Genomic DNA, 15,451 nt, shown 5'->3' with positions numbered 1-15,451 from the left:
TCAATGGCGTATAATCCTAATTGGATTGAAGTACAAGTTGCAAAGTGTTAATGAGAATCAACATAATGGCCCAGTAAGTCCTCTGCTGTTATCACTGGAGTTTGAAAGCAGCTTTATGATCATTTCTCAGTAGTACACACGCACACATAAATACACTTCTTTCCATTGACGCTCGACCCTGGGGCCGCCCCTTCCCCGTCCACCGAGAGCCAATTGCTGCGTGCCGAGCAGGCGAGCCTTCATGAGCCGACCCCCCTCATTTGACTGCTTTAACGTGCTCAGCTCCGATCATGTGACAGATAAGTGAACTACCAGCTCTTTGGAGAGCGATAGAAAAAGAGAGAGTGAATGACAGCGAGCTGCGCGCGCGCGCGCGTATGTGTGTGTGTGTTTTAGAGAGAGACAGAGAGAGAGAGAGAGAGAGAGAGAGTGCATGATTGTGGAGGCCTACAGTTATGCAAAGACCGTGCTGTGTTGTGTTGCCATTACGCACGATTACGCACTGACAGCTACTTTGGAGACAGCAGCTCTCGAAGCAGTGGAGCGGGATTTTCCCCTTTTTCAGGTGAGTGCAGACGAAGCAGTGGCGCACGGCGTGATATGATAGTGGCCGGAGTGTGTTTTCTGTTTGTTTGATCGGGGAGTTTGAAAAAGCGTGCCATGCGCGCTTCCAATGTACTGGATGCGTTATTCGTGTGATGCCGCTTCCTTCCAAGTAAACCCCTGTGTTCCCGCTGAGGTGGATACCACAACATGTGTACATCTATATCGTGTTGTAAAATTGAAACGGGGTCATTTATTTTTATTTTATTTTATTTTTTTGTTGATGTCTGTGATTAAATTGGATGTCACAGTCCGCAGATTAAAGCTCTGTAATTAGAGACGACTGGAGGAGAGCATCGCACTGCTGTTTTCTGGGGTTTCACGGTCAGAGGGGTTACTTTAGGGCAAATGATTTAAGACCTAGTCAAGCCAAGGTGCTCTCAAAACTATTTTCCCACATGAGGTGTCTCCTGATGCAGCAGCTGCAGAACCTCGATGTCATATGATGCTATATTATCACATTGGAAACCACGCACAGGGCATCTGAGTCGTATTTTGCACATAATATTACATGTGTGTATATATACTACAACATATATATGTATATATGTATATATATAACCATTATTAGTCTCTATATTATCGATACACACTCAACTGAAGGTGTGAAACAGCAGCACTCGGACATTTAATAAACAGCAAACTTTAATATTCTTGTTTATTGTATCTCTGATTAAAATAGTTAATTTTGTTGTCCACATGAATCTGAATCTCCTGACTACACTCAAGAAAGGGCTGTTCCTTGGCTTTACACTAGAGGGCGCACACACATTTTGTTTTCACTCTCTTATTTGATGCTCAACACGTGGCTTATTGAAGGTATTAAATAAGATCATATTGTCATGATTAATCACCAAAGACAACTCACTGCAGTTAAGACTGTGTAGCATTTCGTTTTAATCCATGGTGCACTGTTTGATGGATAAAAATAGTCCCTAAATCCTCATCCCACTCAAATCTGTTGTTGTTTATTCTCACAGTCTGAATCTTTTAGTATTTGCCTCTTGGTGCTCCACAGGAAATCTTTAGGGTCGCCTCTTCATTCTGTTCTCATAAGAAAAATATTAGTATATCTGCAAGTTCTGCACCATGACAGCTACTTAATCCTTCAGACTAAACTGTGAGACCACAAGAGGAAAAGCAGGGCAGCGCGAAACATGTGTCACAAGTGGTGAGAAACAGGAACCTCTGATTCCACATGGTCAGTGTGAAGGCTGAACCAGCAGCAGCTGCAGCGTCTACACACACACACACACACAGTTTTCAAATGTGTTGCTGCTGCACACACACGTGCTGGAGTTGCCATTTGAAATGCCATCAGCTGCAGATCCTTTACAAAAGCAGCAGGTAGTTCAGAGACACCAAAAATACATTTTCAGTAAGTCTGCAGGTCGACGTGCTTTCATAGAACGTTTAGAGACTGTTGTGTTAAACATTAATCCCTCAGATTAATAACTCTGCCTGTCAGTGTGACTGTGCTGTTGCACAGGATTCCGAGAACCTGAACACACCGGCTGCCACTGGAGAGTTGTTGTTGTTTTTTATTCAGAAGTAAATCATTTCTTTTTGTCTGACATATAAATGTCTTTTTGTTTTCATAAATGATAAACATGATCATTTTTTTTTCTATTGCAGGAAGAAGAAAGAAGTTTCATTCGACATTCACTTGATTTCCAGTAGAACAGCTTGATCTTGAGAGCACACCAGAGTCAGCTGCCATTGATCCCAACAGGAATGGTGGATCACCTGCCACTTGGTGAGGAGACCTTCCTGTATTACACCGGCTCCCTGGGGTCTGACTGCAACTGTCTCTGCCGCCACGCCAATGGTGGTGTGTTGTCGGGCATCATGGTAACGGATGCGTGCGGTTATCACCACCACCACCACCACCACCACCCTTACCAAGGGTTGACGGTCTCCTCTCCTCGCCTCTCTGAGGATGACCTCAGTGATTCCTCCAGCCCTCGTTCTTCCCTCTGCTCGAGCCCAGAGTCCTCATCACCAGCCTCCCGGCACATTTTCAACTCTGGTTTTGAGAGCAGGGGCAGCAGGAGCAGCGGGAGCTACAGCTCCTCGTCAGGAGGAGAGAGTCAGGACAGCCTGCTGGACATTCTTCTCTCGCAGAACTCCCTTACCACCTCATTAAATCATAATGCCAGCATCAGCAGCAGCTCTCTCACTTCTATTTCTTCCTCTCTGTATGTCTCCTCAACACCCTCCTCATCTCTTACTGCCCCCCTTTTACCTATGGGCCAGACCTGGGAGTCCAAGAGAGAGCAGCGACTGAGTCTCCTCCAGCAGCAGTCCAAAGAGGACTGTTACGAGTTTCCCGTTTTCCTTGATGAGCTGCAGGATCCTACGGCGCATCTCTTTCAGCCCACCCTGGAAGAGATTGAGGAGTTCCTTGAGGAAAACATGGTGGTGGCAATGGAGAAAGAAGAGGAGGGGAGTGATGAGGCGATGTCACCAACATCAGAGGATGCTGAGGTTGAAGGTTCAAGGACATTAGCAGGAGAATTGGTGTCAGTGCCACAGAACTCAGATCAGACTGTTCCCGTAGCCCACTCTCCATATTTGTCCCACACAGAGACCAAACATTCACCATGTGCTTCAGAAATGGACAATTCACTATCAACGGTGGATGCTAGTTGTATAGCGAGTTGTAGTGCTTCTAGTTGTCAAGTTGATGAGATCAAACAGGAGGACTGTGGCTCATCAGAGGGCACCAATGGTCCCTCCAGTGTGCCTGTCATCTTACAAATCCAGCCAATACAAATCAAGCAAGAACCAAACCCCAGTGCCATATCTGACGCTGTCATCCAAGAAACCCAGCCACACAAAACTCAATCTCAGTCAAACCAGTCCTCATCGGATATCAAAATTGCCCAGCTCCTGGTGAACATCCAGGGGCAAACCTTTGCTTTGGTACCTCAGCTGCTTTCCCCGGCAAACATCGGTTGCTCAAATAAAAACAAAAATGCTTCTTCATCTAAATTTGTGCGGATTGCGCCCGTTCCTATTGCTGCTAAACCCACTGGGCTTGGGGAAGGTGTGTTGGGTGGAGGTTCGGCTGTTGGGGTCCTCGCTGCAGGACAGAGGTACCAGAAGAGCGCAGTAGCAGACCTTATTAAAATGCACAAGTGTTCTTTTCCCGGCTGTAACAAGATGTACACCAAGAGCAGCCATCTTAAAGCCCACCTGAGGAGACACACGGGCGAGAAGCCCTTCGCCTGCACGTGGCCCGGCTGTGGATGGAGGTGAGCAAGTGTGATCAAATGATTCAAATATAAAGTGAAAGAGAAATCATTCATTATCAATAAAAGATACATTTGAGGTATATCAGGCCATTGTTGCTCCCTGTAGACTTAGTTGTGGTCTAAGATTGAATAAGTGCATAGAAATCAAAGGATGCATTAGTGCAGGTTTATAGTATTTAAACGCACTACGACACGCAAACTGTTGTGTATGATTATCGGAACTGAAGAGATTACAGACAATAGGCAGGGTCATCAACTTCCACTGTCGACGCTGAAGACAGCTATTGATAACTGACTTTGATATGCACAGGCTCTGACGACACAGACAATGATAAGCATTAGCTCGCCGTGTAAATAACCATGCGTTTATTAGTACAGACACAGATAAGAAGAGACTGTGGCACTCAAGTAGAGATAATAATCCATCATGGATTATGACAGAGTTCACTTGTCTAGTTTGACTTCATCCTGGAGTCTGAAACATGCTGGAGGGTTTCCATCCTTGGTTGAAACAGTGAGCATCTTTGATGCCACCCCCATTGTTTTGTCAGAAGGTTTTATGAGAGCAGAAAGTTACAAGGATCAGTTAAGATATTTAACGGATGGAGGGGCCCAACCATTGGAAAGATACCATTCAATCTGAGATAGTTTCAATGTATTTGTCCCACTCACACTGGCAGTGTGTCCCGCTATCTTTCTGTTTTTTTTCTTACCATGGTAAAGTTCCAGATTAGATAGAGCGCTGTTTGAAGTTGCCATTCAGACTTTGTACCCGGTTAGTTATTTCACGTGTTTGCACACAGTCTGCAACCACTTCACCTGTGCACATTTAAGCAGTAGAGATTCACTGGATTATTGTAGGATCAAGTTTAAGTTCTCACCTTAGGCAAGTCTCATAGCTCGCAGGATTAAAGTTAATTAAATGCTATATTTTTTTTAAGACTCTCCGGGCTTAGAGAGTTTGGATTTCTCTCTTCTTCCATATTTGTCTTCAGCCAACTGCAAAAAAGTAGATGTACCCTGCTATCGAATGCCACCTTTTGACCTGTTGGTCAATGGGTTTCATCTCTATAGATGCAGGTATTGCCCAACACATCATAGGCTATAGCCCATGTGTGTGTTTGTGGTAGGAGGCTTACATTAGTGCAAGTGTGGTTCAGGATTAATTATGGTAAGATTTAAAGGTAATGATAGATTAAGTCAAGTTCAAGAAGGTAGGTCAGTGATGGTTTAAACAGCACAGTAAGAGGTGGCTGTGCTGCACCTGCAGCCATTTCAAATCCTCCACATGTGACACATTCTTTCTTAATAAGCAATGTGTTAGGGCTTATTCCTAAGTGTTTGTTAACGTTATGTAATATCAAGTTGTTTGGGAGTTGAACGAGCTCCTGTGCAAACAGTTTCTTGCATTTTTACGTGACGTATGTTCGTTTGTACTGTATAGCACATTTCCCTTGTTAGCCTGTGTGATCTTTTGACCTTGAAGACAAAGAAATTGTTTAGTAAATACAGGATCTTTGCCATTTTCCTCCACAGAGAGGTTTTCCCAGTGAATGAGAAGTCACTGCGTCCTGGCACACCAAATAAATTGAGATAGAATGTTTGTATTAGTGAGATTTAGAGGCAGAACTGTGGACAGAACCATATTTCTTATCCAGTCTTTCTGCTACTACTTTGCCACTGCACAGACATGTGAGTGGTTTCGATGTTAACTAACTCTCAGTGAGAGTGAAGAAGTTGCTGTCAGTGATCTGGTCTTTTGCTGTTAGCACTGCCCTACCTCGTCCATATTTCACATCATGAATGTGTTTGTTCACTGACAAAAACAGCCCAACGTCACGAGCAGAGAGGACCGCCTCTCAGTGGCTCCTGATTGGATAAAGTGCAGTGGTAAACAGTACAATTTGTTCTAGATTTACTTCCAGACCTTGGTATTTTCGGTCAGTTTGGGGTCGCAAATTGCACAAAGCTGTAACGAAATGAAAAAGTCAAAGCACAGTTTGATCATTTGTTTCAAATTGTACGAATGAATCAAATGATGTGGCGAGTTTTGGAAGGTCATCGTTGCTGATTGCAGCTCAGGATTCTTTGCTTTACCGTTGGAAAATAATGAAATAGACTATTTTATGCAGCAGTTGCTGTATTGTAGAGGCTCTTATTGATCACTGGATGCTGAGAGGACATGATACATCAGGAATCATCCACGCTGTGATTTGTCCACCTTCACCTTACTATCTGAAGCATATACTGTATTTATTACGCTCTTAGAAATGTATTCATATGTCCTGTTCTCAGTTCTAAAGCATATTTCCAGTTTTTAAATCAGAAACATTTGTTTCATGATAACTTAAGTGTATCTTTGCATTTTTTGAAAGGCTTGCATTCACGTTTTTATGAAACTCAGGACCATGTTTTTCTTCCGCTGACCCTAAAATCTCATACTCCCAGTTCTCCCAAAACTGCCCTTCTGTTGTCCTCACGCGAGAGCCACAATAAAAGTGTGTTATAAAGTTGCCCTTTCTTTGCCCCTCTCCCTCTGGGCCAGGAAATGGAGGTGCGCTTGGGGAGTCAGGCACCCATTACCCGCTGTAACCTTAGACGCATGTGTTGGCCTCTGAAGCACAGACTCTTTCATTGGCCGCTCTCCTGCTTAACTCATAACTCAGTGAAAGTTGTATTTCTTCTTTTGCCAAAATGTTTTTTTTCTTCTTTTATCCTCGAATGTGTTTCATGGTCATGTAGAGACCATGTACAGATCCGGATGCATACGCAAAGACACGTGTAAAAACATGAAAGAAACACACATAAATACATACCTATTTAAAGTCAGACCTGCATGGAGACCTAAGTTAGATAAAAGGACTCAAACCCAAACTGTTTATTGTAAAAACACTGGCAGTGTGTGTTGTAGGGGCAGTGGCTTGTTGTGGTACTTGTCAGCCGATGGGTTCATTGTCACAGCAAAGCGCTGTTGTATGTACCCACTCCACTAAACTGCGATTCTCAATAACATTTCAAGAAAAAATTGCGTGTTGTAAGATTTATTTAGGCAATTAAAACCAGTTCTCCAGTATTGTGATATTTCTACTAGCAGATACAGCTAAATGTAGCAGTTTTATCTTAAAAGGTATTGTTTGTGACAGTAATCTGGAATCCAGGCAGTTTCATTTGAACAGGGTCATATTATTTGATTCCATTTTGCAATAGCCCAGTGAACACTGAGTAGGCAAAACTATTTTCCACTTGCCCCGGGTTGTATTTATTTTAATTTTAAATAATACTGCATTATACTAATGCAATTAATTTAAAAAACAAAACAAACAAATAAACTGTCCCATTCAATTGAGACAAATATTAGATTACATGCTTTGATTTTGAAAATAGATCTCAAGTGATATTGTCTCGAGAAAGTTCTCATTCAGGAGGAGGAGAAAACGACAATTATCAATACTGTTGAACTGCATCCCATCAGAATTACAATACAATTCGAACAATGGAATACCTCAAGGTTTTTCCCCTCATAGCGTCAACATCTGCTACACGGTCCTCATCCCGTCACTGAGCCCCTCTTCCTCCTTCCTTGTAACTACTTCCCTGTTAGTGATAAAAAAACAAACGTAATCTGGGAGACAATATGCACCACTTGAAACGTAACTTGAGAATTTGTGTGCGAATGTAGGAGAGGGACGGAGTGAAAAGGGACTACTTTCCCTTTCACATCAGATTTTATGTGTTATTGATCCTCCTGGGAAATCTATAAAATTACAGATCTTCAAAGAACTTGTCAAAAAAGAACAAACAAAAAAAAAAAAGCCTCTGTGGAGCCATAAAAGATCTGGCTGGAGAAACCAGTCGAATGAATTTTTATGGTTGCATGTTTGAAACTCTGCGTGTATTCGGCAAACGTCTGTCACTGATTAGTGCAGTCATGCATTGATGTTGTTGTTCTTTGAGCATGCGATGTCAGTTAAGACTGAGCCTCAATGTAAACACAGTGACAGCAGAAAGAAAGAGCTTAGGTACTGTGCTGCTGTGAGTTTCCAGGTGCGTATTCAACCCCGTCGTCCCCCCCATCCAGGGCTGTTTTCACTGTGCTTCTGTTGGCTGCCGAGCGCAATTTATGGACAAGCCAGAACAAAACCCGCGTGAGTGTTTCCCACAGCGCCCGCGCTTGTATGTACAGTAGAGTATGTGTCGTGCTGCAGCCACACCAAACTGCCCCGAGGACTTGGAAGTGCAAAAAAACCCCACATGTGAAAAACACTCTCAAGCGATCAACATGGAGCTATAAACTCAGTGACCTCGCCCACCAGAGCTGAGACAAACAAACAAACAAGAAGACACAGAAAACGTCACGCGCGTCACATCAGGAGCGGCTGGAATAAAATAACCAGGGAGGGGTAGAGCTGTGGCGAGGAGGGGGGTGAGACCTCTCACATGATTGATGTCAGTGGAATTGAAGAACAATCACGTTACCTAGTTGTAGGTCCTGAATGCATGTTTCGCTATGTTTTGGAGTCATAAGAAAAGCTGAATATAGTGTGCGTCATGCCCCAGCTTGAAGCTGTTCCAATGCAGCTTGAGGGTGTAGTGACTGTGTGAGTAACACATAGAGCAGAGTACAGCATAAAGGGACTGATGTGGTTTCTGATAATATCATACCTCTTGCTGTTGCTCATTATTAAACTCTATAAATCACAGTAGTATCGTCACAAGTGCCTCCAGGATCGTGTCACCTGTAGTAGAAAATGATATAGTAACCACTACGTGTAGTAATAATAATAATATTGTAAAGCAAATGATGTGCTTCCATAGACGTTGTATGTGATATCACAAATGTGTTTTAGTTGGGACAGAAGGGAGAAGTTCTACCCATAATCCTCAGGTGTAGGTGGTCGGAAATCACACGGAAATCAAGTTTGAGTTAAAGCCATGAAAAAGAAATAGCCAGGTCTTTGTCTGAAAAAGGGCTTAGGTTCTACTGTTGGGTAATAGAGATATTTTTGGATGCAGCAAATATGAAAATTGTGTTGGCTTAGATGGGATCTTTCAGCGTTATATAACATTTATCAGAGCGCGGTCATGATTTTGGTATCTTACAACTACAACACAAGTTTTACATTACATTATTAGCTCTGTCCAAATACGTCATTGTCATCACTCCGTCTAATACCACATTAGAACAAGTTAACAGTTTTATTTATATCGAGGCTGAGCGGTGCAAACATCTGCGGTGGTTAATGGAAGAATCCTTCACTTTTGTCGCGTACGATTGACCTTTTGAATATTGTTTCCCTCTGAATCAAATGTTTTATGCTTGTGATTCATCTCATAGCTGCTTGACCTGGTTACTTTTAATGGAGATTTTGAAAATGAATGACAGTATTTTAATATTACCACCAATAGATCGATTGCACTCGCCATTAGCTCTATATTAGATGAGACCAAATGTATCACAGATTAAAGATCTTTGGTGCACAGTGCAACAATCACAGTGTGAAGAACACATAGAACTATACATTTATATGTATATAAGTTTATATGTTGCTTTGTGTTATTACACAAAACGTGTTCATCGATGTCAGAGCAGTGCGGCATTCTGGAAGCAGCTGCATTTTGAAAACAATTCTTTTATTAGTCTCTCTCCGTCAACAGTGCACGGCATCACTGTCAACAAGTTACCAACAGGCCACATGAAACACAGCGTCTGGACAGTCGCGCACGCTTGTTTATTAAACGACAGCCTGTTCGGAAAAAAAAGAAAAGAAATGAAATACGCGAAGCACACGACATCAAAGTGCCACAGCTTTGTGGAGGATGCGGATCTCGTAAACATGCGGTGCCAACTTTTAAGATAAGATAAGATGGACTTATTTATGTGGTAACTGACTCACCGTTTTATGGGGCACAGACAAATAAAGTTAACCTATAAAAATGGTGTTTAACATGACACCCCGTAGCTTCCTTGGCGACGCTTCACTGCGGCGTCCCCGCAGCTCTTGGTTGGTTGTTTTTGTTTCCCTGACTTAAGTCCGCTCATCGGCAGGCTGACACTTGAGATCAGAGACTGATATCAGGTGACAGACTCAACCACGAGGATATTCCACCTGTTCACCCTGTAAAGCCCTTCAGTGGCTTTGGTCATGTTTTGGATCACTCGCCTGCCGAGTGATGAAATGTCGTTGGGATGCATTTGGCATCGCGGGTGCACAGAATTCTCCATCTGTGTTCTTCCTGTTGTGGCGGTGAAATCAGCCATACGTGCCTGAGCCGTGACACAACCATCTGACAGATGAGGTGGTGGCTCGGGCTCGTGAGCTCTTCCTTTTATCTCTCTCCACTTTTTGTACCCTCCATCATTTTGATGGAGCATGTTTGCCTCTTGTGGGGAATCCTCTGCGGCTTTGGTCGGGAAGTTTCCTCTTTATCGTTGACAAGGGAACATGTCTGCGTGCCGGCATCCTGGAGAGCAATTTTTAACTTGCTCTTCAGTCATCGTGAACATTTCCTTCTGCTCATCTACATTGTTCTCTGTCATTATTCTCCCCCCTTTTCACCTTATTGATTATTAATGTTGGTTCCTCCAAGTGCATGAACCAACAACCTTCAGTTTGAGACATTGATGGAAACACCACTGTTATTTCTAGGATGCCTAGGATTACCGATTACGTGATTCTCACTAAAAAACCGACACAATTAACGTTTGTGTCAGTAACGTGCAAACATAAATCTCATCTTAGAGCTTCATAGTTCGCTTTAACATTTGAAGCAGACAAAGCCTTAAGTGTGTGTGTTTGTTTTGAGGTTCATGACTTTTTTTTTTACATTCCACAGCTTGGCAGTATAAGCGGTGTCGCTTATCTTTTTACTGTGGGGCCATTAAAATGATGAATAGGCCGGTTGTGTAATCCGCGTCGAGAGTGGAAATGGTTTGACATAACTGCGAGTGACGCCTTTACATCTCGGTGAATTATCACCTTCATGCCGTAAACCCTGCTGCCGCGGCTGCTACTGGAAATCTGCCTGGAAACTAATCCGCGATAGAGATTAATCTGATTCTAACAGCTTGAGTGAGATTCACAGAAAAAAGACACGCATGTATAACAGGCACCAGACTGTCATCTGCTTAACCCTGCAAGATATCACAAGCCTGTAGAGACCAAAGCAGTTTAGGCCAGGAATAGCCTGAACAGGGTGCAGTGCATATGTGATGAGCTAAATACAGGGTGGTGCTTTACCTTCATAGAGACAAAGGGCAAAACACATGAACAGTGTCAAACGTCTCAGAATACTCTTGTTATTTTCGAAACTTGACATTGTCGTTTTTATTATTATACAGGAAGCAGAAACTGTGTGTTTTCATGGGTTGGTGAGATTGACTTTACTAACAGTGATTTGAGAAATCAACGTGATTCATTACATCTCGGATTTTCTTCATGACAGGTTCTCCCGGTCCGATGAGCTGTCCCGGCACCGTCGCTCCCACTCGGGGGTGAAACCGTACCAGTGCATCGTGTGTGAGAAGAAGTTTGCCCGCAGTGATCACCTGTCGAAACACCTCAAAGTCCACCGCTTTCCACGAAGCAGCAGGACAGGACGCTCTGCAAACTGACCCTCCTGACCCACTCTGACAGACTGACGCTAAGCAGGGGCTGGGGCATGTGCGTGTGTGTTTGTGTGTGTGTGTGTGTGTGTGTGAGAGAGAGAGGACAGACAGAGGTGGAGGGTGAAAGTCCAAACGCCCTTTAAAGGAGTGTGTGCAGGGCCATTTCTGCTTGTGTGTGTTTCTGTTCGCGTATGTATGCGTGACGTACATTCATGGTACTGTGATAATTTATTGGGTGGCGAGGAAAAGACTGTAAAAGCTGAACTAAAGCAGAAAAAAAACTGTTACTTGACATAACACCCTCACAGGTGGAATAAGCTTCTTGTATATTACAACATTTATTTGTTTCGCTCAAATCGTTAATGGAATTTGAAGAAAATCGCTGTTCAGAGCCTGTTTCTTTTTTTTATCTTTCCTTTCCAACACTGAGGTGTGTGTTCGACTCAAAAGCCATGTAGTAATAGGTGTTGTGAGACTTGGGGTGGGATAGGGAGGCACTACTATTTAAAACCCTCGGTTTTTTCCCCCTTTGTACTTGTTGTTCAAAAGTAATATTAGGAATAATGTATCTCTCACTGGTTTAAATTGTATCTGTTGCCAGCAGCAAAAGCATTATATTAATAAGCCTTGTGATCTACAAGATGGCTTCACTTCTATTTTGTTTGCAAACCTCCAAACTAGGCGTAGAGCCACTTTCTTGCTTTGTTTTGGTTTTTGACATTGGGATGATGGGATGTTGCCTGGGGCCCGCCAATCATCTTGAAATGTCCCTTTCATCAATAGACGGCAGAGTAGACGATGCATCAACATTCCTTCAGCTTTGATTCGGTCTCTTTGTTGCCTTTGAGTTATTGTTAGTGAAAAAACGAAACCCCGCGTAGTAACCTCAAACTCGATCCCTGGAAGAACAAAGCTCATCGAGGAATTACTGCTCACCAACACGGATCATTGTAATGTGTAATTTGCACTGGTGAATGTGAGATGTCTCGCTTCATTCACGTACAGTCATGCCCTCTTCGTCTCATCTGGTGGAAGGGGACTGTTTATCAGAATGGTTGTCGTTTTTATGGCCCTCTGTTTATTTTTGGATCCAAACAGACTTGGGTTGCAGCTAAATCTGATGGCAATCTGCAAAAGATTTCAAGCTAACTTTGAAAACAAGCATGCGTAGAAGCAAGTCTGCTGCTCCGTTTTCGACTTGTGATGAATTGCATTTGTTCTCAAGTTGTGTGCCGTTATGTGAGGCCTAATCATGTATTGCTTAATGTCCCCTAAAAATGATCATACACGACAGTAATTTAATATGAAAGGACACAGAACGTTTAGTAACTGTATGGGTCTAACTGCCAAATCAAGTTTTTTTTCCCCTTTTCTTGCCACGTAATAATTCTGCTTCAGTTTTCTATTAAAAAGACATAATGTTCTTATTGAAATGAACTGGAATTCATTTTAGTCCTTATTGCCTATTCAGAGAGATGATAAGTAAGTTTGTTTACACCGCCATGATGGCAGGAAAGGGCTCTGCTAAAGTGAACGTAAGACCACAGAGATCGAGCAACAGATCAAACAACTTAACAAACTTACTATAACTATGGTACTATACTATATATAAGTATAGAAACAGCCAGAGTGGACATTATTAAAGGAACTGCAGTATCCAGGCAAATTCAACTTTCTGATAAACTTTCCCTCATCCAATCAAAATGTGTTGACACTACACAAGCAAAATCCATTGTCTTTGTGTTTCCCAGGCTCATTTTATGGTGTCGATCTAACTCTGTCGCCCATTTTCACTGTTTCTGAATACAAGCAGCATAGAAGCTGCCTGACATATCGCCTGGAATATATGCTGCAGATTAAACTGGATTTGAAATGGACTCCTGCCAAAATGGCGTTGTTTTGAGTCTGACTGTTGCATGGTGGTGAGACAGTTAGTGGGAAATAGTGAGACAGTTAGTAAGTGTTTCTGTATGTAAAGGGAGCACAAATGAGCCTGATGTAACATTTGAAGTAGAGTCAGCAAATATGTTAGCTCACATTAGCCACCAAAGGCTACTGGTCACACCAGAATTCAGTGAACAACTGTTTTAATTCTTATGAATTATAAGCTTGATTTTCAAAAGACAGTGGCCTTTTTTTTAAAAAAAATCTATGTAGACTCACTTTAATATATGGAATGTTTTGCACCTACTGTATCCTAGAGGGGGAGTGGCTCAGTTTGCGCCCAGTGAAGCCTGTTCTCATGCAATTATGCAAGTTTTTGGTTTTTTTTCTCCCTAATTCCACATATTAATTTCAGGAGCTGAAGAATGATATTAAATGATTTACATATCAAATTTAACTTGAATTGTTTATGCTTGTTACCTATGTGTTGTTGCGACTGGAATTGTAAGCCATTACAGCATTCATAAGGGATCGCTCTCATTGTCTCTGCTCTTACGCTAACAATAATAACAATAACACTTAACGCAGCATATTATTGAGCGGAAAGGAAATTATTAATCATCCAAACTCACCAATATCTGCCCATGTTCTTGGAACATACCAGTTATCTTGCCTTTTGTCTTGTACTGTAAGGAAACAGTGAGTGTTTTTCTCTTTTCTATCATTTCTTGCCATTGTATTGATATGTATAGATTTGATTATGTGACTCTGCATCTGAGTTGAATGAAACAAAGGGGAAAAAAAAGGCATGGGAGGGACATGACATGTCCACTGCACAGAGATGGATTGCTGTGCCATATTGTGATTCAGTATTGAAATGATTTGAGGAAAGAACGTGGAATTCGGAATTGAAATTCACTTCTTTTTCCTTGAAAATATTTAATTAGCAATGACATACCCCTGTACGCTGTATGGAGTTAGTGTTTGAACTCTGGCAGGCATTCCTTCCATGTAATCAAAAGAAACACTTCTCTGAATGGGCATCCTACGTGAGCCCGTGAATGTATGTAAATAACTGTATATGCATCTAAAGAGAGAAGAGAAATATTCTTTTAGTGATTATTGCAATTGTGAAAGATTTTTAAAAAGAAATATGTAAAGAAAGTGTACATAACGTGATAATTCAAATATATTATTAAAAAAGCTGTAGCAACTTGCGGTTTGTCAGACGTTTATGCAACACATTTAAAAGTCTCGTTTCACGGTAAACGGTACATACATACAGCATCTGTCGGACTTGACAACCGACAGTGTGGCGTGTTGTCATGTTGTGAAACGTGATTTTCAAATGTGTTCTGTTAACGTAACACAATAGGAGTTGCTAAAAACTGGTATATTTTTTGCTTTTGTTCTACTATGTAAAACACATTTACAATAAAAATTCCTAAACAAAAACATGTGTTTCTGTATTAGTTGGTTAAAAAGCCAATCTTTTCCTTACCCACACCTTGTCATCCTTGTGTTTCTCATGGTAGAATTCAATCATTGTGTTGGTAAACAAGTCAGAGTTTGAATTTTAATTCCACGTTATGTTAGATCACATGAATAGCAACTGATTGTACTTTTCAGTTCAAACCACAGCACCTCAGTGTGGCATTAAAGTATTGAACATTTCGCTTTAAAATGCAAGAATTGTTGATTTTTGCCCTCAAACTCTCAGTTGGCTCTCATCATTGAAGCTGAATAAAATCTCTGTATCTCTTTCCTACTGTGGGCTGTATTTACTGCCCCAAAAAGAAAGTGTTGCAACACAGTTACGACTTTCTAATTAGAGAAGAGATCAACACAAACCACTAATTCCAGATCATGGTCTCCTGTTTACAGGCACTTAACGGAGCCGCAGCACCACTGTGAGAAAGTGCCTGTTGTTGCATTATAAGACATCTATTATAAATGCACAAGAGGGCAAATACATGTGTCTCTCAAAGTCCTTTCAAAGTGTTCAATATGAAATCTTTCAATTGTGTGTGGGGTGAATATGACATTTGGGGCTGTCCCTTACTTGCTGGACAAAGTCAAGTCATAAAGATAAATTCTCACT

At 41.9% G+C, this 15,451-nt stretch overlaps 1 protein-coding gene across 1 annotated transcript; it reads left to right on the top strand.

Annotated features, from left to right (window-relative positions):
* Positions 1-293: 293 nt before the first annotated feature.
* On the top strand, positions 294-14,722 carry LOC131468860 (Krueppel-like factor 15). Its single transcript, XM_058643526.1, has 3 exons — positions 294-565; positions 2,239-3,860; positions 11,304-14,722. Exons 2-3 carry the CDS (start codon positions 2,338-2,340, stop codon positions 11,470-11,472), a joined length of 1,692 nt encoding a protein of 563 aa, XP_058499509.1. The 5' UTR covers positions 294-565; positions 2,239-2,337; the 3' UTR covers positions 11,473-14,722.
* The last annotated feature ends 729 nt before the right edge of the window (positions 14,723-15,451 follow it).

The sequence above is a fragment of the Solea solea genome, chromosome 11 (genome assembly GCF_958295425.1).
Source record: "Solea solea chromosome 11, fSolSol10.1, whole genome shotgun sequence".
NCBI classification, from domain to species: domain Eukaryota; kingdom Metazoa; phylum Chordata; class Actinopteri; order Pleuronectiformes; family Soleidae; genus Solea; species Solea solea.
The sequence above is the reverse complement of the archived record's forward strand: the minus strand, read 5'-3'. Positions and strand labels throughout refer to the sequence as shown.